General features: G+C 42.3%; 2 protein-coding genes across 3 annotated transcripts in view; one reads left to right on the forward strand and one right to left on the reverse strand.

Moving 5' to 3' along the window:
- Nucleotides 1–857: 857 nt before the first annotated feature.
- LOC106594773 (uncharacterized) lies at nucleotides 858–7,864 on the reverse strand. Of its 2 annotated transcripts, none has more exons than XM_014186170.3 (3): nucleotides 7,798–7,864; nucleotides 7,064–7,334; nucleotides 858–4,165 (listed from the first exon to the last, which is right to left on the reverse strand). In XM_014186170.3, the coding sequence occupies exons 2-3, from the start codon at nucleotides 7,326–7,328 to the stop codon at nucleotides 1,587–1,589; spliced, it is 2,844 nt and encodes a 947-aa protein (XP_014041645.3). In that variant the 5' UTR covers nucleotides 7,329–7,334; nucleotides 7,798–7,864; the 3' UTR covers nucleotides 858–1,586. The 2 variants fall into 2 exon arrangements, with proteins under 2 accessions (XP_014041645.3, XP_014041639.3); XM_014186164.3 differs by having other exon boundaries at nucleotides 7,615–7,862.
- A 970-nt stretch (nucleotides 7,865–8,834) lies between these two features.
- LOC106598717 (vascular cell adhesion protein 1) overlaps nucleotides 8,835–20,314 on the forward strand; it is a 49,439-nt gene continuing 37,959 nt past the window's right edge. Inside the window, exons 1-2 of the mRNA XM_045710977.2 lie at nucleotides 8,835–9,031; nucleotides 10,143–10,409. Coding sequence (XP_045566933.1) covers nucleotides 8,989–9,031; nucleotides 10,143–10,409 — 310 coding nt within the window. The 5' untranslated portion in view covers nucleotides 8,835–8,988. The remainder of the gene's footprint in view (nucleotides 9,032–10,142; nucleotides 10,410–20,314) is intronic.

A 20,314-nucleotide genomic window follows, 5' to 3' on the forward strand; every position in this document is an offset into this window, starting at 1 on the left:
ACTTTGTTTGAAAAAAACTACCATATAACACTCACTCACAAAAAATAATATATATATTTTTTAAATAACACCACCCTACTCCACTATTTAAATGTATTTACTCCTACCTCAGGTCAACAACCTGAAAGGATGGGACACCACCACTTAACACACCCTGTAACTCTTCAGATGTCAAGTCTCACACACCCAAATACCTCTCTGCCAGCTGCCACCACAACTTCAATTTTCTGCGACTTACGTTCCATCCCTGCAGTACAGTTGATAACCATGGTAGAGAAATTAACATTAAATTCTCTGGCAACAGCTCTGGTGGACATTCCTGCAGTTAGTATGCCAATTGCATAATCTCTCAAAACTTGAGACATCTGTGGCATTGTGTTGTGTGACAAAACAACACATTTTAGAGTGGCCTTTTATGGTCCCCAGCACAAGGTGCACTTGTGTAATGATCACGCTGTTTAATCAGCTTCTTGATATGCCACTCCTGTCAGTTGGATGGATTATCTTGGCAAAGGAGAAATGTTCACTAAAAGGGAACACATTTGTGCACAACATTTTTGAGAAATACGATTTTTGTGCTAATGGAACATTTCGGGAATCTTTTATTTCAGCTCATGAATCATGGGACCAACACTTTACATGTTGCATTTGTAGTTTTGTTCAGTGTAGATTTCTCAACCAAAACAAGACAAGGTATCATTACATTATATTTATATCAGCAGTGTGATGTTATATTATTTCAACAGTGTATAACATCTGTTATCCTTTATTATCATAATGTTACTATACTGACTTGTCATCCGATAAAGACAATCTACCAACATAATACACTTTTAATGAAGAAGAGGAGCCACACAGACAGTTGGAACTGTTTGTATTTATAATTCAGTTGAAGGATAGTTGACATTTTACACAGTTTACAAGCAGATCATGACATTACAACACACACATATTGTTAATTAACTTTGGATGTCAATTAGAGGTCTTCAAGGTCCGGGTGGACCCAATATACCCGAATATACCCGAGACCCGGGCCGTTCTGGTCTGAAATTCTAACCTGTCCCTCGGTTCAGGGTGGGTCCTGCTTGATTGTCATCGGATCTTGGGTCTATGGAACTACAGCTGATAGACCCGAATGGACCCGACCAGGGCTCTGCATAGTCTATAGCATATATATTTTATGCTAATCAGGTGAAATGATTGACTTATAGAAGGCCTAGCCAACATAAAGACCTATTAATTATCCAGAAGAGCAACTTGACTGATATCTGGACCCGTGAAGACCGAGAATGTCAATACAAACCAGCCCTTCTACTGATTTGAATTATGTATAAAGAAAATATTTACAACTGAATTCTACTGGAGTCTATGGACTTATTTTGTATTCAATAGAATAGCCCATAAGGCCCATGGTCAAATGTAGTGCACTACAGAGGGAATTGTGCGCCATTGGGACACTCAGCCCCAGTATATACTATATACAGACACAGCCCCCAGTATATACTATATACAGACACAGCCCCCAGTATATACTATATACAGACACAGCCCAAGCCTTCTCAGATTTTTCTCAGATGCTGTACTGCTCATTTAAACAGGAAGGCTCCAGGGCAGGTTTTATTTTGGACAAATTTATCGACGACCTTGTCGTGAAAGTCTGACCTGAGTCCTTGAATGAAGTCCTTCTCGACAGAGAGCATGGACAGTGCATTTAGCATGCCATTGTTCTGTTGCCAAGCGACCGCGGATCCCGAGGTGTTCCGAGAACACGGCAACGCCTGGATTCTTTTCAGAGTGGGGAACCTTCTATCAGACTCAGCGGTCTGCATGGGAGTGGTGATGATGATTTTGAGAAGAGAGACTGTCTCTGACAAAACATCCTGGAGGTTGAGTTCGCTGATTGTTTTCAGTAAAGACAGCGCTGTTGTACCCCTGTGGAGCTCCGTGTGTTGGTACAGAGAGGTCAATTCATCTTTCAGCTTCCCAGTGTTAACCACCGGCCATAGCTTGGCAGCACACTGTAGGGCTGAGCACGGGAAACAGCCTACGAACTTAGAGAAGAGCGTGGGATTCACCAGTTTGGCTGCGATTAAATGGTCACTACTTTGAGAAAACCTGTGATGCACATGTGTGATGATGATGTCACATGCCTTCCTCATGACCGCTGCAGTTCTCTTTGTGTCTCTTTTGTCGTTGTCCGACGTGGGGCCTACGTGTGCTGTGGCCTCAGCTCTCCCCTGTTGGGCCTGAATGTACTTCTCGAAACTATCAACTGCCTGTTCGATGTCCGCCACGTCAATGTCCCTTTTGAGTATATTAACAGTGAGAACATCCACCTCTTGCATGACCAAATAGAATAATTCCAGCAGTTGTAGGAACGTGGGGTCCCCGAGTTTGGCTGACAGGCCATAAGCCTCTCTGATAGAGTCCTGGTCCCACACCGGCTGTGTCCTAATATCCTGCACACACTTCTGAAGAGCAACGCGATTCTCCCAAACCACACTGACCGTTTCTCGCTCACAGTTCCACCCTGCAGCTGTAGCTCTCTTTGGCTGATCTTTGAAGAAGGTCTCGAACAAAGACAAATCCACAAAAAACACTTTGAGTTGGGTTGCTGTCGCCGAGCAGATCTGCTGGAGTGTGACACGTAGCGGGTGAGCGTAACAGTGCACAAAGTTAGCGTTGGGATAGGTGTGTTTCAGGTGAGTTTCCAGGTCGCGTACGTCGGCCCCGTCCACTGCTGCCGCCGCGACCCCGTCGTACGTCTGAGCGATCAGCTTGTGCTCCAGTTTCAGTGGTTCCAGCGAGTCCTTGACTGCGTTGGTGAGACCGGCGGCCGTTTTATCCTTTAGGTCCACAAACTCCCAAAACCTCTCTGTGATGGTATTGTCTGGAAGCATGTACCGTAGCACGACAGAGACCTGCTGTGGCATACAGGAGTAGATTGTTAGCCCAAGAAGCTGATCTTGGGCCAGTATGGCATTTTCCACACTAATGGTCAAGGTTGGGATTGGAGATGCTGATCCTAGATCTGTAGCTAGGGGTAATGTCACCCTGGAGGAGACCTCCCCTGTCCACGGCATGCCGTCCACCTGCACCGCTACGAAGCTAGCCGCCCACACCTCCTTGGTAATCGCCTCTTTGTACACCTCGTGCATACAGTCAAACAGTTTGTTTTGTACATAGCCTCTTGGGTGCTTAAAGAAGCCGTGAGCGTCATAATGCCTCTGGAGTCTCGAGTCTCCCTCGCACATCGTCTCAAAGACGCACTTAAACATGGATGTGTTTAGAGAGTCCGACTCGACCCGGCCGCTCCGCCACGTGGCAGCCATGTGTCTCCCACACAGCACGTAGCATTTGACCATTCTACCCAGCACGTACCTGTTCTCCTCTGTTTGTCTGTTGTGTATCTCAATGGAGCTTGGGTTTACGCTGACCAGCTGACCAGCGGCGTTAGTCTTCCCTAGAAATCCCAGTTTCATGCCGTTTTCCAGATGAGTACAACAACTCTCATGTTTGGAAATCCTTTCGGAGAGGTGCTTCAGGTCCTTGAAACCCACCGTTGACCAAGTGCCCTCTTTGCCGAATAAAAGGCACGGGAAGCAGTAAAGCGCTTTTTTGGAGACGCTAGCCGTCAGCCACGATTTCTTATGGAACCACGAGGGGTTGAATGAACGGGTCGGGTCCTTTCCCTTTGTTCTGTGTTGGGGAAGTGTTATTTCTACATCAGGTGGCTGGTGGGGACCGAGACTTTTTATCTGGAGTTTCTCCTCCTGCGACAAAGTGTAACGGTTTGTAAGGAGAAAATCCACATGGTTACTGATTGATGTTGGTTTTCTGGCCTGGTTCAAGCTCTCATCACATATATCTTTATGTTTACTAGGATCCCCGTTAGCTGACACGATGATGAAAGAAAATTGTGGGAGGACTGGTGGGAGGATTGGTGAGAAGGAGCTGGAAGTCTTTTTCCGTTTGGGAGGACATGTTGCAACATGGCTGCGGTCTTTACAAGTGTGTTTTCTCAACTCCTCTGGCTCATAGAAACTAGTGAAGCAGTCCATGCAGTGGTGATGTTTCTGTCTTGAGTTCCTCCCTCTATGTTGTCGGTGGTTTCCTGATACTGTGGTACTGGGCTCGCTGAGTGAGCCTGAGTTGGAGCTCTCTCCTGTGAGAATATATTAACAGATTTTATTTATTTATTTTCACATTTATTTAACCAGGTAGGCTAGTTGAGAACAAGTTCTCATTTACAACTGCGACCTGGCCAAGATATAGCAAAGCAGTGCGACACAAACAACAACACAGAGTTACACATGGAATAAACAAACATACAGTTAATAACACAATAGAAAAAATATACAGTGTGTGCAAATGAGGTAAGGTAAGGGAGGTAAGGCAATAAATAGGCCATAGTGGCGAAATAATTACAATTTAGCAATTAAACACTGGAGTGATAGAAGATGAATGTGCAAGTAATATGGGTTTACAATCAGAAAAGTAAAAAAATAATGCATTGATTATTTAGAATTCAGGTGTGATTAAAACACCAAATAATACAAAGGCATCTCCCCAATTCAATTACAGCGCCTATCAGAATGTATGAGGTTAAAAGGGAAGTTTACCTAAAATACCAAATTTCCCAAGTGATTACATACATTGAAACTAGTTAGGTGGAGTTTGCCTTCTCCCCCTCTTTTTCCCTGCAGTCTAGAACTGGAAAGCTGCTAAAAGGGTCACGTTACTCGTCTTTCTGTACGACTAACTCTGCTCCGTTGTCAGTCAAAGAGTGATTGTGAAATCTGCGAATTGTGGGCAGATTCTTTGATTTATTGAAAGCGTATGGCCAAATCAGCTATTTTTAAAAATCAAAATTACTAATGGTTTTGAGTCAGGAAATGTGTACTTTCCCACCTAAAACGATTGCGGTTATTTTATGTGGCCGACTGCAACAACAACAGAGATGGGTAACAACTGTGCATGTGCTCTCTCGTGGGGAAAACTGTGACCAGTCGAGGCTGGTGGGAGGAGCTATAGGAGGACAGGCTCCTTGTAATGGCTGGAATGGAATACAGGGAACGGAGTCTAACCTGTGGTTTCCATATGTTTGATAACGTTCCATTTATTCCATTCCAACCATTACACGCTGTCATACACGTCGCTCCAGAGCATTCCAAACATGCTCAATGAGTATGCAGGCCATGGAAGAACTGGGACATTTTCAGCTTCCAGGAATTGTGTACAGATCCTTGCAACATGGGGCCGTTTATTATCATGCTGAAACATGAGGTGATGGCGGTGGATAAATGGCACGACAATGGGCCTCAGGATCTCATCACTGAAGTCTTTCGTCGTTTTCTCAGCTTGTCATTTCCTTAAAACTGGTAAAACGGATGACATTTGGACATCTTGCATAGCACCAATCTTTCCACTGTTTTGGAGTTATGGTGTTTCCTCCCCGGTCCCTAACCGAAACAGACAACTTTACTGGTGTTAACTAGATTACTAATGCATTCATTCTAACGATGTAAGACATTATTCTGGTGAGCATTACTTTATTTAGTTTTCTGGGGCAACAAGTTATGACAGAAGAGAAGCTGCATGTATCAAACTATAGTTGACAAACAAATGGACTACCAAATATCAGAAATTATAATATGGCCTAACAAATGTCAGAAATTATAAGCAGAAACTTGTCTAAATTAGGGGTGAAAGTAGCCAGTAGTAAATGAATTATGGCTGGCTAAATTATAGGGTAATTATTATGGTGGATCTAACTGCGCAGGTAGCCTACTTTTTGAAGTGATTTGTTTGAAAAGCTGATGAAAACAGCATCACACAACACCCATATTATGTGAAACTGAGCCCGCACAGACCGCAAAAACTACAGTATACGGGAGGAGATGTTTACATGCCACAGTATCCTGTCTTAGATCAACTCATCCCTGGCATCTTATCCGGGTTTCTCATAACCGGGATACAAGCTTTTTTCAGGTTATTGTAAAACGGGATATGATATTTATATGCGTCAACTCAAAAACAGAATAGTTGAGTATCCTGAATAATAACGGGATATGGGTGTTTATATGTAAACATGGTCAGTGGCTAAATCAGAGTTGAACATGTCATGTAAAATCCCTTGAGAAAACATTTTAAAATGCATCTTCTGAATTAAACGAAGATTAGTATTTTGCCGTTTGGTATCTCTAAAACATACTACGGGACAATGATCACTGAGATCATATGCAAATACTCCACTAGAGAAATATTTATGGATGTTATTAGTCCGAATTTTATAAATCAATGAGTTGTTAACAGGGTTTTTCACATTTAGGATCAATTGAGTCCAATTAAAATCAATGCATATACTCTTTAACCCCCTTGCATAATACAAAAAAATCTCCATCAAAATCCATCTATTTCAGATAGATTGCTAGGTTGTTTTTTTTTGTATGGGCTGCGTCTCAATCTACTGCATCCGCCAATGGTGGCCTTCTGCATCTGTGGTGGAAAGTGGGCAAACTACAGTGGTGTTTGTCAGACCACGAGACATCCCGAAAATTGGTCTTTCTCACAAAAACGTCGGAACGGTTTGGCCTACAAATTACTGTGACCACTATGGAAAGATGAGACTCTCATGAACATGATAGTTCACAAGTGTCATGGAACTCGCCTGAAGTCGGTACCGCCGATCTGCCCAACTTCTGTCTGTAGTGTCCGAACAGCTTGGGTCTACACACTTGTTTCGTTCTAGGATGCCCACAAGACTCGTCTGAAGGTAGCCCGGTACCAGTTAAAAAAAAATTATGGAAGTATATACGGAAGTAGTCTAGTGCCAAAAATATGGGTACAAAACAATAATTTTATAATTTTACATTTATCTGTTTTTCCATGTCACGTGACCCTTTTATGTAGCTTTCCAGTTCTAGGCTGCAGGGAGAGAGAGGGGGAGAAGGCAAACTCCACCTAACTAGTTTCAATGTATGGAATCACTTGGGAAATTTTAGGTCAACTGTATTATTTTGTCATTGACATCTCTCCATACCCCACATCCAACCTAACTGACCTGGAGGAGACATATCAGCATTTCTCTCCTCTTCTACTTGGACCTCTCTCTTCTCCTCCTCTTCCTTATCTTCTTTGATTTCACTCTTTTCTTCTTTAACATCTCCCTTCTCCTCCTTTTTGACAATCACATTGAGTTCCAGTGTTTGACTGCAGTCCTCCAGCTTCACTGAGGCGCAGTCCTCCAGCTTCACTGACACAGTCTCTGGACCAGACTGTGAGCTTCTCTGGACTGGAATGCCACAGCCAGAACTCGTTTCAGACATGGTGGGCTAGAAGTGGGCCAGTAGAACCAGAGGCGGTATAAAAAGGTGAGTTTCACAAACAAACAGGTTATACCACATTTGGTAAAGGGGTGCAATGCAAACGTGTGTACGCTGATGTGGTAGTAAACAAAGCAAGCTAGCCATTTTACATTTGAGTAATTTAGCAGATACTCTTATCCAGAGCAACATACGAGTGCATAACTTTTCGTAGCGAACAGCAATAGCTAAATACTATATTATGGACAAAACACAATGCAAAGTGTTCGCTAGCTAGAAAGATACCAACCTATTTAGCTGCAGTCACTTTCCAACCCAAGATAATGGCTAGTGTAACGTTAGCTAGCTTACAAGCTAGGATAACACGCACTCTAAAAGACTCAAGAATTTGTCTGAGACGTGCGTTATTTAAATAACTCATTAAAGTTCAAAATGAAAATGTAAAACACGTTTAAACGAATTTCCTAGCTACCTGAAATAATTGTTTGTTTGGATGAGAATATCGGTGGAAAACTACTTGACGCCAGCTAGTAATAACTTCCGGGTGACGTCATTTGGGGGGAAAATCCTTCAACATAAGAGTCCTGTCCTGTAAACCGCGTGTAAATGGGTAATGAAGGCGAAATAAACGATTGGAAATATATGCACAATTATAATCCTATCGTATACTGGTTATCAAACATGTATTTCTCCACTTATGATCAGCTCTGTGTTTAGCCTTCTCCTATTATTTTGGAATCGCCTACTATTCAACACACTAGCAGACATATTTATCTATTTAACCCTTATTTAACTAGGCAAGTCAGTTAAGAACAAATTCTTATTTACAATGATGGCCTAAAAAAAGGCCTCCTGCGGGGATGGGGGCTGAGATTAAAAAGAAAAAGAAATTACATAAAAATATAGGACAAAAACACACATCATGACAAGAACAACACAACACTACCTAAAGAGAGACCTAAGACGACAGCATAGCATGGCAGCAAGACATGACAACACAACATAGTAGCAGCACAAAACAGGGTACAAACATTGTTGGGCACAGACAACAGCACAAAGGGCAAGAAGGTAGAGACAACAATACATCATGCAAAGCAGCACATATCACACATAGTATCTGATACTTTAGTGTGTATGTGTGTAGCGTTCTCCTACTATTCAACTCATTATCAGACATAGTATCTGATACTTTAGTGTGTATGTACTGTGTGCTGTAAAGGGTGTGTGTACTGCCCACCCTTCTTAAGCCACATTGTGTTTAGACTAGCACTCTCTCCTCCCTTCCTTCCTCTCACAGGTCCTGCGTCCTGAATGTCACCCTGCGCCCTAAGTAGTGCACCAAAGTAGTGCACTATATAGGGAATAGGGTGCCATTGGCCATAGGACTCTGGTTAAAAGTAGTGCACTATATAGGGAATAGGGCCCTGGTTAAAAGTAGTGCACTATATAGGGAATAGGGTGTCATTTTTGGAACGCGTTCGTAGTCAGAACGGTAGGAACACCCAGGTTGGTCACAGGACAAACCCAAAAGACTAAAGAAAAGGGACAATGAGCTGGACACACACATATCGGAGGAGATCAGCTATCTTCGTCTCAGTTACTAAGAGAACTCTGAGGGGAGCATGTGCAGCTACTGATCTCTCAGTGAAGAAACAGACACAGCATGCACACACACACTCTCCTCCTCCTCCTCATTCTGAAGCCAGGTGAGTGTGTGTGTGTGTGTGTGTGTGTGTGTGTGTGGTGTGTGTGTGTGTGTGTGTGTGTGTGTGTGTGTGTGTGTGTGTGTGTGTGTGTGTGTGTGTGTGTGTGTGTGTGTGTGTGTGTGTGTGTGTGTGTGTGTGTGTGTGTGTGAATGAGGGAGAGAGGCGTGATACAGAACAGTAGATCATGAAAGAGATTTCGTCTTTAGAACAGTGACAATTAGATCACCAGGAAAAATAACATATATTATACTTCTTGTATTTTTTTTAATTCTATTTTCCATTATTATCTATATCATTAGTTTTATTATCATTATTATTATCACTGCATTGATGGGAAAGAGCTCTCAAGGTAAGAATTTCACTGTACTGTTTTACAGCTGTTGTATGCTTTGCACGTGGCAAATAAACTTTGAAACTTGATTTCAGATGTCTAATGTCACGTATGTTTAGGATTATATTACACTAAGATTGAGGTTGAGAGAGATAGAGACAGCGGTTGAACAAATACACACACAGTGCTATCATGACTGTACATGATTTTCCTATGTCAGTGAAAGTAAATTAGATCATAATATCCCAGAGGACCACTGAACAATGTTCTTAGAGAGGAATGAGGTAATTGGCTGAAAAATGGTCACAGTAAGGTGATTCGCTAGGTCAGGGACTCCTTCCTTCCTGTCAGGAACTCCTTTCCTCTCCTCATTTTTGGAAATTAAGTGTGTGTGCATGCGTGTGCCTCTCTCTCTCTCTCTCTCTCTCTCTCTCTCTCTCTCTCTCTCTCTCTCTCTCTCTCTCTCTCTCTCTCTCTCTCTCTCTCTCTCTCTCTCTCTCTCTCTCTCTCTCTCTCTCTCTCTCTCTCTCTCTCTCTCTCTCTCTCTCTCTCTCTCTCTCTCTCTCTCTGTGTGTGTGTGTAGTCGTGCTTCTGTACCGGAGGTGAGTTGGACTTATGCTGTTTTGATGAGGTAGCCCTGACTTCAAAATCAGTGTCACCCTCGGACCAAGACGGAGTTTCCTATTTGCGTATTTGCGTTGGTTTCCTGACACTTCCAGGCTCTCCACTCACAGACATAATATCTGTCCCCTCCCTCCCCCCGTCCGTCTCTCTCTCCAGGCGTCTGTGAGTCCTGTTCCCTGGTGGTCAGTCCTGCTGGGCTGGTGGTGAAATATGGAGCCCCTGCTTCGGCCAACTGCAACTCCGATACGGTCAGCTCTATGGGCTGGGAGACGAGCCAGGGAGAATCTCAGGTCTTTAGACCTGAGGTGAAAGAGCTGACTTGGAGAGTAGACAGCCTGACTGACTGGAATATAAAGCCTCAATGCTTTGAGATGTCTGAGGAGGGAGGCCAGTGTGTCAGAGTGTTGAATATTACTGTTTACAGTGAGTAACTTCCCTCTTATGTTTGCTCTCTGACTCTCTCGTGTCTCCCAGTATCTTTTGTCTGTGCAGAAACCTGCTAGTGACACACTGACCAGAAACCTGTTAGTAACTGACCAAAAACCTGTTAGTAACACACTGACCAGAAACCTGTTAGTAACACACTGACCAGAAACCTGTTAGTAACACACTGACCAGAAACCTGTTAGTAACTGACCAGAAAATAAAGGAAAGCCGCACACTCTAAGAGCTCAGATGCAAAAATTTAATCACCAACATTTCGACAGCGAAGCTGTCTTCATCAGGGTATCATCAAACACTGCGAGATTACACAAGAAATTACACAAGAATGTTACAAACCCTCCAGGGCGCCCTATTGTAGCGGGCATTGATGCAGTAACGGCCCCTCTATCTACTTTTGTGGATTTTTTTATTAGACCACTTGCAGAACAGCTCCCCTCCTTTGTAAAGGACACCAGCAGTATGATCTCTATCATTGAATCTCTTGATCCTCTGCCTGAGAACACCTTGTTAGTTACTTTTGATGTTGAGTCGTTATACACAAATATTCCACATGAGGGCGGTATTGAAGCCATGGAACATTTTCTTCTGCAACGTGACCCTAATGAACTACCTTCCAGTGCCTGCATTGTAACATTGGCTGAAATAGTACTCACACATAACTACTTCATGTTTCTAAATGATTTCTTTATTCAGACGAAGGGTACTGCTATGGGATCCCCCATGGCTCCTAACTATGCTAATTTGTATGTGGGTTACATGGAGAAACAATCCATTTTCAACCCTCTCAAAAATGTTTTCTTGCCTAACATCATTATTTGGAAACGGTATATTGACGATATTTTTGTTCTATGGAGGGGTGATGCAGAATTGCTCCAGGCGTTTTATGCTTTCCTTAACTCCTGTTCTGAACATTTGAGATTTACTATGCAATCTGATACACGTCAAATTAGTTTTCTTGATCTTCTGATCGTGTGTGAAGATAATGTTTTATACACTGATCTTTACAGGAAACCTACTGATCGTAACAGTTTGTTGAGGGCTGATAGTTGTCACCCACTGCCCTTGAAAAATAGTTTGCCCTACAGCCAATTCTGTCGAATCAAACGAATTTGTGTTAAACAATCAGATTTCGACAGAAATATGGCTGAGACTCAGGATAAGTTCAAGGAGAGGGGGTACAACAATGATCAGATTAATATTGCCATTGAGAAAATTCAAAACAAAACGAGACATGACCTTTTTCAAGGTCAGTCTCGCAAAAAGACGCATTCTTGCGTTCTCACTACCCGCTATTCAAAGTGCTCTGAACAAATTAAAGGAATCGTTCACAAACATTGGCACATTCTGAAATATGATGATAGTCTCGTTAATGTGTTTTCTGATCTTCCCCTGGTCGTATTCTCGCGGGGAAGAAATCTCAGAGACCAATTGGTACACTCTGATTTACCACCCCAAGATATTCCTGAACAACGTTTATTTGAGCCCATACTGGATGGAAATTACAAGTGTAATAGCTGTGCTCAATGTAATGGCACTTATAAATGTAGATCCTTCAAACACCCCCAAACAGGGAAATCTATCCCAATTAAAGGTGTTATTACGTGTTCCACTAAGGCAGTTATTTATCTTATAACTTGTCCTTGTGGTAAAAATTATGTGGGTAAAACAAAGCGTGAATTAAAAGTACGTATCTCAGAGCATCGTAGCACCATTAGGTGCAAAAACTTAACTTACCCAGTTGCGGCCCACTTTTTGGAAGCAAACCATCCGATTTCGTCTCTGCGTTATATTGGTATTGAACATGTCACCCTCCCGAGGAGAGGGGGTGACCTTGATAATTTATTGTTGAAACGAGAGGCTGCCTGGATCTTTAATTTAAAGACCCTTGCTCCCTTCGGTCTCAACATAGACTTTGATCTGAAGACATTCTTGTGATAATTGTGATTGTTTGTTAGATACATTTTAGACTACAAATGCTATGATCGTATGCTATCCATTTGTTTGTCTTTTTGTATGTTCTTTGTATGCCATTTTTTAAATATTTGAGTTAACCAATGATATTAGGCCATACTTGGCCATGATTACAAACACCTGTGTGTCTCTTGACACTATATAAATGACTCATCTCGCAGTGTTTGATGATACCCTGATGAAGACAGCTTCGCTGTCGAAACGTTGGTGATTAAATTTTTGCATCTGAGCTCTTAGAGTGTGCGGCTTTCCTTTATTTTCTAGTGTTCTACTCCGCTAGCCAGCACCTCGCCTTTAAAGGTGTGCGTTTCTTTTTTCTAGATAGTAACTGACCAGAAACCTGTTAGTAACTGACCAGAAACCTGTTAGTAACTGACCAGAAACCTGTTAGTAACACACTGACCAGAAACCTGTTAGTAACTGACCAGAAACCTGTTAGTAACACACTGACCAGAAACCTGTTAGTAACACACTGACCAGAAACATGTTAGTAACACACTGACCAGAAACCTGTTAGTAACACACTGACCAGAAACCTGTTAGTAACTGACCAGAAACCTGTTAGTAACACACTGACCAGAAACCTGTTAGTAACACACTGACCAGAAACCTGTTAGTAACACACTGACCAGAAACCTGTTAGTAACACACTGACCAGAAACCTGTTAGTAACACACTGACCAGAAACCTGTTAGTAACTGACCAGAAACCTGTTAATAACACACTGACCAGAAACCTGTTAGTAACACACTGACCAGAAACCTGTTAGTAACACAATGACCAGAAACCTGTTAGTAACTGACCAGAAACCTGTTAGTAACTGACCAGAAACCTGTTAGTAACTGACCAGAAACCTCTTAGTAACTGACCAGAAACCTGTTAGTAACACACTGACCAGAAACCTGTTAGTAAAACACTGACCAGAAACCTGTTAGTAACTGACCAGAAACCTGTTAGTAACACACTGACCAGAAATCTGTTAGTAACTGATCAGAAACCTGTTAGTAACACACTGACCAGAAACCTGTTAGTAACTGACCAGAAACCTGTTAGTAACACACTGACCAGAAACCTGTTAGTAACACACTGACCAGAAACCTGTTGGTAACTGACCAGAAACCTGTTAGTAACACACTGACCAGAAACCTGTTAGTAACACACTGACCAGAAACCTGTTAGTAACACACTGACCAGAAACCTGTTAGTAACACACTGACCAGAAACCTGTTAGTAACACACTGACCAGAAACCTGTTAGTAACTGACCAGAAACCTGTTAGTAACTGACAAGAAACCTGTTAGTAACACACTGACCAGAAACCTTTTAGTAACTGACCAGAAACCTGTTAGTAACACACTGACCAGAAACCTGTTAGTAACACACTGACCAGAAACCTGTTAGTAACTGACCAGAAACCTGTTAGTAACACACTGACCAGAAACCTGTTAGTAACTGACCAGAAACCTGTTAGTGCACACTGACCAGAAACCTGTTAGTAACACACTGACCAGAAACCTGTTAGTAACTGACCAGAAACCTGTTAGTGACACACTGACCAGAAACCTGTTAGTAACACACTGACCAGAAACCTGTTAGTAACACACTGACCAGAAACCTGTTAGTAACACACTGACCAGAAACCTGTTAGTAACACACTGACCAGAAACCTGTTAGTAACACACTGACCAGAAACCTGTTAGTAACACACTGACCAGAAACCTGTTAGTAACTGACCAGAAACCTTTTAGTAACTGACCAGAAACCTGTTAGTAACACACTGACCAGAAACCTGTTAGTAACACACTGACCAGAAACCTGGTAGTAACTGACCAGAAACCTGTTAGTGACACACTGACCAGAAACCTGTTAGTAACACACTGACCAGAAACCTGTTAGTAACACACTGACCAGAAACCTGTTAGTAACTGACCAGAAACCTGTTAGTAACTGACCAGAAACCTGTTAGTAACTGACCAGAAACCTGTTAGTAACACACTGACCAGAAACTTGTTAGTAACACACTGACCAGAAACCTGTTAGTAACACACTGACCAGAAACCTGTTAGTAACACACTGACCAGAAACCTGTTAGTAACACACTGACCAGAAACCTGTTAGTAACACACTGACCAGAAACCTGTTAGTAACACACTGACCAGAAACCTGTTAGTACACACTGACCAGAAACCTGTTAGTAACACACTGACCAGAAACCTGTTAGTAACACACTGACCAGAAACCTGTTAGTAACTGACCAGAAACCTGTTAGTAACACACTGACCAGAAACCTGTTAGTAACACACTGACCAGAAACCTGTTAGTAACACACTGACCAGAAACCTGTTAGTAACACACTGACCAGAAACCTGTTAGTAACACACTGACTAGAAACCTGTTAGTAACACTGACCAGAAACCTGTTAGTAACACACTGACCAGAAACCTGTTAGTAACACACTGACCAGAAACCTGTTAGTAACAGACTGACCAGAAACCTGTTTGTAACACACTGACCAGAAACCTGTTAGTAACTGACCAGAAACCTTTTAGTAACTGACCAGAAACCTGTTAGTGACACACTGACCAGAAACCTGTTAGTAACACACTGACCAGAAACCTGTTAGTAACACACTGACCAGAAACCTGTTAGTAACTGACCAGAAACCTGTTAGTAACTGACCAGAAACCTGTTAGTAACACACTGACCAGAAACCTGTTAGTAACACACTGACCAGAAACCTGTTAGTAACACACTGACCAGAAACCTGTTAGTAACACACTGACCAGAAACCTGTTAGTAACACACTGACCAGAAACCTGTTAGTAACACACTGACCAGAAACCTGTTAGTAACACACTGACCAGAAACCTGTTAGTAACACACTGACTAGAAACCTGTTAGTAACTGACCAGAAACCTGTTAGTAACACACTGACCAGAAACCTGTTAGTAACTGACCAGAAACCTGTTAGTAACTGACCAGAAACTTGTTAGTAACACACTGACCAGAAACCTGTTAGTAACATACTGACCAGAAACCTGTTAGTGACACACTGACCAGAAACCTGTTAATAACACACTGACCAGAAACCTGTTAGTAACACACTGACCAGAAACATGTTAGTAACACACTGACCAGAAACCTGTTAGTAACTGACCAGAAACCTGTTAGTAACACACTGACCAGAAACCTGTTAGTAACTGACCAGAAACCTGTTAGTAACAGACTGACCAGAAACCTGTTTGTAACACACTGACCAGAAACCTGTTAGTAACTGACCAGAAACCTTTTAGTAACTGACCAGAAACCTGTTAGTGACACACTGACCAGAAACCTGTTAGTAACTGACCAGAAACCTGTTAGTAACACACTGACCAGAAACCTGTTAGTAACTGACCAGAAACCTGTTAGTAACTGACCAGAAACTTGTTAGTAACACACTGACCAGAAACCTGTTAGTAACACACTGACCAGAAACCTGTTAGTAACACACTGACCAGAAACCTGTTAGTAACACACTGACCAGAAACCTGTTAGTAACACACTGACCAGAAACCTGTTAGTAACACACTGACCAGAAACCTGTTAGTAACTGACCAGAAACCTGTTAGTAACTGACCAGAAACCTGTTAGTAACTGACCAGAAACCTGTTAGTAACTGACCAACTGACCAGAAACCTGTTAGTAACACACTGACCAGAAACCTGTTAGTAAAAAACTGACCAGAAACCTGTTAGTGACACACTGACCAGAAACCTGTTAGTGACACACTGACCAGAAACCTGTTAGTAACACACTGACCAGAAACCTGTTAGTAACACAATGACCAGAAACCTGTTAGTAACTGACCAGAAACCTGTTAGTAACACACTGACCAGAAACCTGGTAGTAACTGACCAGAAACCTGTTAGTGACACACTGACCAGAAACCTGTTAGTAACACACTGACCAGAAACCTGTTAGTAACACACTGACCAGAAACCTGTTAGTAACTGACCAGAAACCTGTTAGTAACACACTGACCAGAAACCTGTTAGTAACACACTGACCAGAAACCTGTTAGTAACAGACTGACCAGAAACCTGTTAGTAACACACTGACCAGAAACCTGTTAGTAACTGACCAGAAACCTGTTAGTACACACTGACCAGAAACCTGTTAGTAACACACTGACCAGAAACCTGTTAGTACACACTGACCAGAAACCTGTTAGTAACACACTGACCAGAAACCTGTTAGTAACTGACCAGAAACCTGTTAGTAACTGACCAGAAACCTGTTAGTAACACACTGACCAGAAACCTGTTAGTAACACACTGACCAGAAACCTGTTAGTAACACACTGACCAGAAACCTGTTAGTAACACACTGACCAGAAACCTGTTAGTAACACACTGACCAGAAACCTGTTAGTAACACACTGACCAGAAACCTGTTAGTAACACACTGACCAGAAACCTGTTAGTAACACACTGACCAGAAACCTGTTAGTAACACACTGACCAGAAACCTGTTAGTAACACACTGACCAGAAACCTGTTAGTAACTGACCAGAAACCTGTTAGTAACACACTGACCAGAAACCTGTTAGTAACACACTGACCAGAAACCTGTTAGTAACACACTGACCAGAAACCTGTTAGTAACACACTGACCAGAAACCTGTTAGTAACACACTGACCAGAAACCTGTTAGTAACACACTGACCAGAAACCTGTTAGTAACACACTGACCAGAAACCTGTTAGTAAACTGACCAGAAACCTGTTAGTAACACACTGACCAGAAACCTGTTAGTAACTGACCAGAAACCTGTTAGTAACACACTGACCAGAAACCTGTTAGTAACACACTGACCAGAAACCTGTTAGTAACACACTGACCAGAAACCTGTTAGTAACACACTGACCAGAAACCTGTTAGTAACACACTGACCAGAAACCTGTTAGTAACACACTGACCAGAAACCTGTTAGTAACTGACCAGAAACCTGTTAGTACACACTGACCAGAAACCTGTTAGTAACACACTGACCAGAAACCTGTTAGTAACACACTGACCAGAAACCTGTTAGTAACACACTGACCAGAAACCTGTTAGTAACACACTGACCAGAAACCTGTTAGTAACACACTGACCAGAAACCTGTTAGTAACACACTGACCAGAAACCTGTTAGTAACACACTGACTAGAAACCTGTTAGTAACTGACCAGAAACCTGTTAGTAACACACTGACCAGAAACCTGTTAGTAACACACTGACCAGAAACCTGTTAGTAACACACTGACCAGAAACCTGTTAGTAACACACTGACCAGAAACCTGTTAGTAACATACTGACCAGAAACCTGTTAGTGACACACTGACCAGAAACCTGTTAATAACACACTGACCAGAAACCTGTTAGTAACACACTGACCAGAAACCTGTTAGTAACACACTGACCAGAAACCTGTTAGTAACTGACCAGAAACCTGTTAGTAACACACTGACCAGAAACCTGTTAGTAACACACTGACCAGAAACCTGTTAGTAACACACTGACCAGAAACCTGTTAGTAACACACTGACCAGAAACCTGTTAGTAACACACTGACCAGAAACCTGTTAGTAACACACTGACCAGAAACCTGTTAGTAACTGACCAGAAACCTGTTAGTAACACACTGACCAGAAACCTGTTAGTAACACACTGACCAGAAACCTGTTAGTAACACACTGACCAGAAACCTGTTAGTAACTGACCAGAAACCTGTTAGTAACTGACCAGAAACCTGTTAGTAACACACTGACCAGAAACCTGTTAGTAACACACTGACCAGAAACCTGTTAGTAACACACTGACCAGAAACCTGTTAGTAACACACTGACCAGAAACCTGTTAGTAACACACTGACCAGAAACCTGTTAGTAACACACTGACCAGAAACCTGTTAGTAACACACTGACCAGAAACCTGTTAGTAACACACTGACCAGAAACCTGTTAGTAACTGACCAGAAACCTGTTAGTAACACACTGACCAGAAACCTGTTAGTAACACACTGACCAGAAACCTGTTAGTAACACACTGACCAGAAACCTGTTAGTAACACACTGACCAGAAACCTGTTAGTAACACACTGACCAGAAACCTGTTAGTAACACACTGACCAGAAACCTGTTAGTAACACACTGACCAGAAACCTGTTAGTAACACACTGACCAGAAACCTGTTAGTAACCACTGACCAGAAACCTGTTAGTAACACACTGACCAGAAACCTGTTAGTAACTGACCAGAAACCTGTTAGTAACTGACCAGAAACCTGTTAGTAACACACTGACCAGAAACCTGTTAGTAACACACTGACCAGAAACCTGTTAGTAACTGACCAGAAACCTGTTAGTAACACACTGACCAGAAACCTGTTAGTAGACCAGAAACCTTAGTAACTGACCAGAAACCTGTTAGTAACACACTGACCAGAAACCTGTTAGTAACACACTGACCAGAAACCTGTTAGTAACTGACAGAAACCGTTAGTAACTGACCAGAAACCTGTTAGTAACACACTGACCAGAAACCTGTTAGTAACTGACCAGAAACCTGTTAGTAACTGACCAGAAACCTGTTAGTAACACACTGACCAGAAACCTGTTAGTAACACACTGACCAGAAACCTGTTAGTAACACACTGACCAGAAACCTGTTAGTAACACACTGACCAGAAACCTGTTAGTAACACACTGACCAGAAACCTGTTAGTAACACACTGACCAGAAACCTGTTAGTAACTGACCAGAAACCTGTTAGTAACACACTGACCAGAAACCTGTTAGTAACACACTGACCAGAAACCTGTTAGTAACTGACCAGAAACCTGTTAGTACACACTGACCAGAAACCTGTTAGTAACACACTGACCAGAAACCTGTTAGTAACACATGACCAGAAACCTGTTAGTAACTGACCAGAAACCTGTTAGTAACTGACCAGAAACCTGTTAGTAACTGACCAGAAACCTGTTAGTAACTGACCAGAAACCTGTTAGTAACACACTGACCAGAAACCTGTTAGTAACACACTGACCAGAAACCTGTTAGTAACTGACCAGAAACCTGTTAGTAACTGACCAGAAACCTGTTAGTACACACTGACCAGAAACCTGTTAGTAACTGACCAGAAACCTGTTAGTAACACACTGACCAGAAACCTGTTAGTAACACACTGACCAGAAACCTGTTAGTACACACTGACCAGAAACCTGTTAGTACACACTGACCAGAAACCTGTTAGTAACACACTGACCAGAAACCTGTTAGTAACACACTGACCAGAAACCTGTTAGTAACTGACCAGAAACCTGTTAGTAACACACTGACCAGAAACCTGTTAGTAACACACTGACCAGAAACCTGTTAGTAACACACTGACCAGAAACCTGTTAGTAACACACTGACCAGAAACCTGTTAGTAACACACTGACCAGAAACCTGTTAGTAACACACTGACCAGAAACCTGTTAGTAACACACTGACCAGAAACCTGTTAGTAACACACTGACCAGAAACCTGTTAGTAACTGACCAGAAACCTGTTAGTAACACACTGACCAGAAACCTGTTAGTAACACACTGACCAGAAACCTGTTAGTAACTGACCAGAAACCTGTTAGTAACACACTGACCAGAAACCTGTTAGTAACACACTGACCAGAAACCTGTTAGTAACACACTGACCAGAAACCTGTTAGTAACACACTGACCAGAAACCTGTTAGTAACACACTGACCAGAAACCTGTTAGTAACACACTGACCAGAAACCTGTTAGTAACACACTGACCAGAAACCTGTTAGTAACACACTGACCAGAAACCTGTTAGTAACACACTGACCAGAAACCTGTTAGTAACTGACCAGAAACCTGTTAGT

This window comes from Salmo salar, chromosome 02, assembly GCF_965601325.2.
Source record: "Salmo salar chromosome 02, fSalSal1, whole genome shotgun sequence".
Classification (NCBI taxonomy): domain Eukaryota; kingdom Metazoa; phylum Chordata; class Actinopteri; order Salmoniformes; family Salmonidae; genus Salmo; species Salmo salar.

Coding starts and splice junctions, on each gene's coding strand:
- LOC106594773 (XM_014186170.3), bottom strand. CDS start 7,328: ATGTCTGAAACGAGTTCTGGCTGTGGCATTCCAGTCCAGAGAAGCTCA. Junction 4,166..7,063: donor TGCTGATATGTCTCCTCCAG/GTCAGTTAGGTT, acceptor ATATTCTCACAG/GAGAGAGCTCCAACTCAGGC.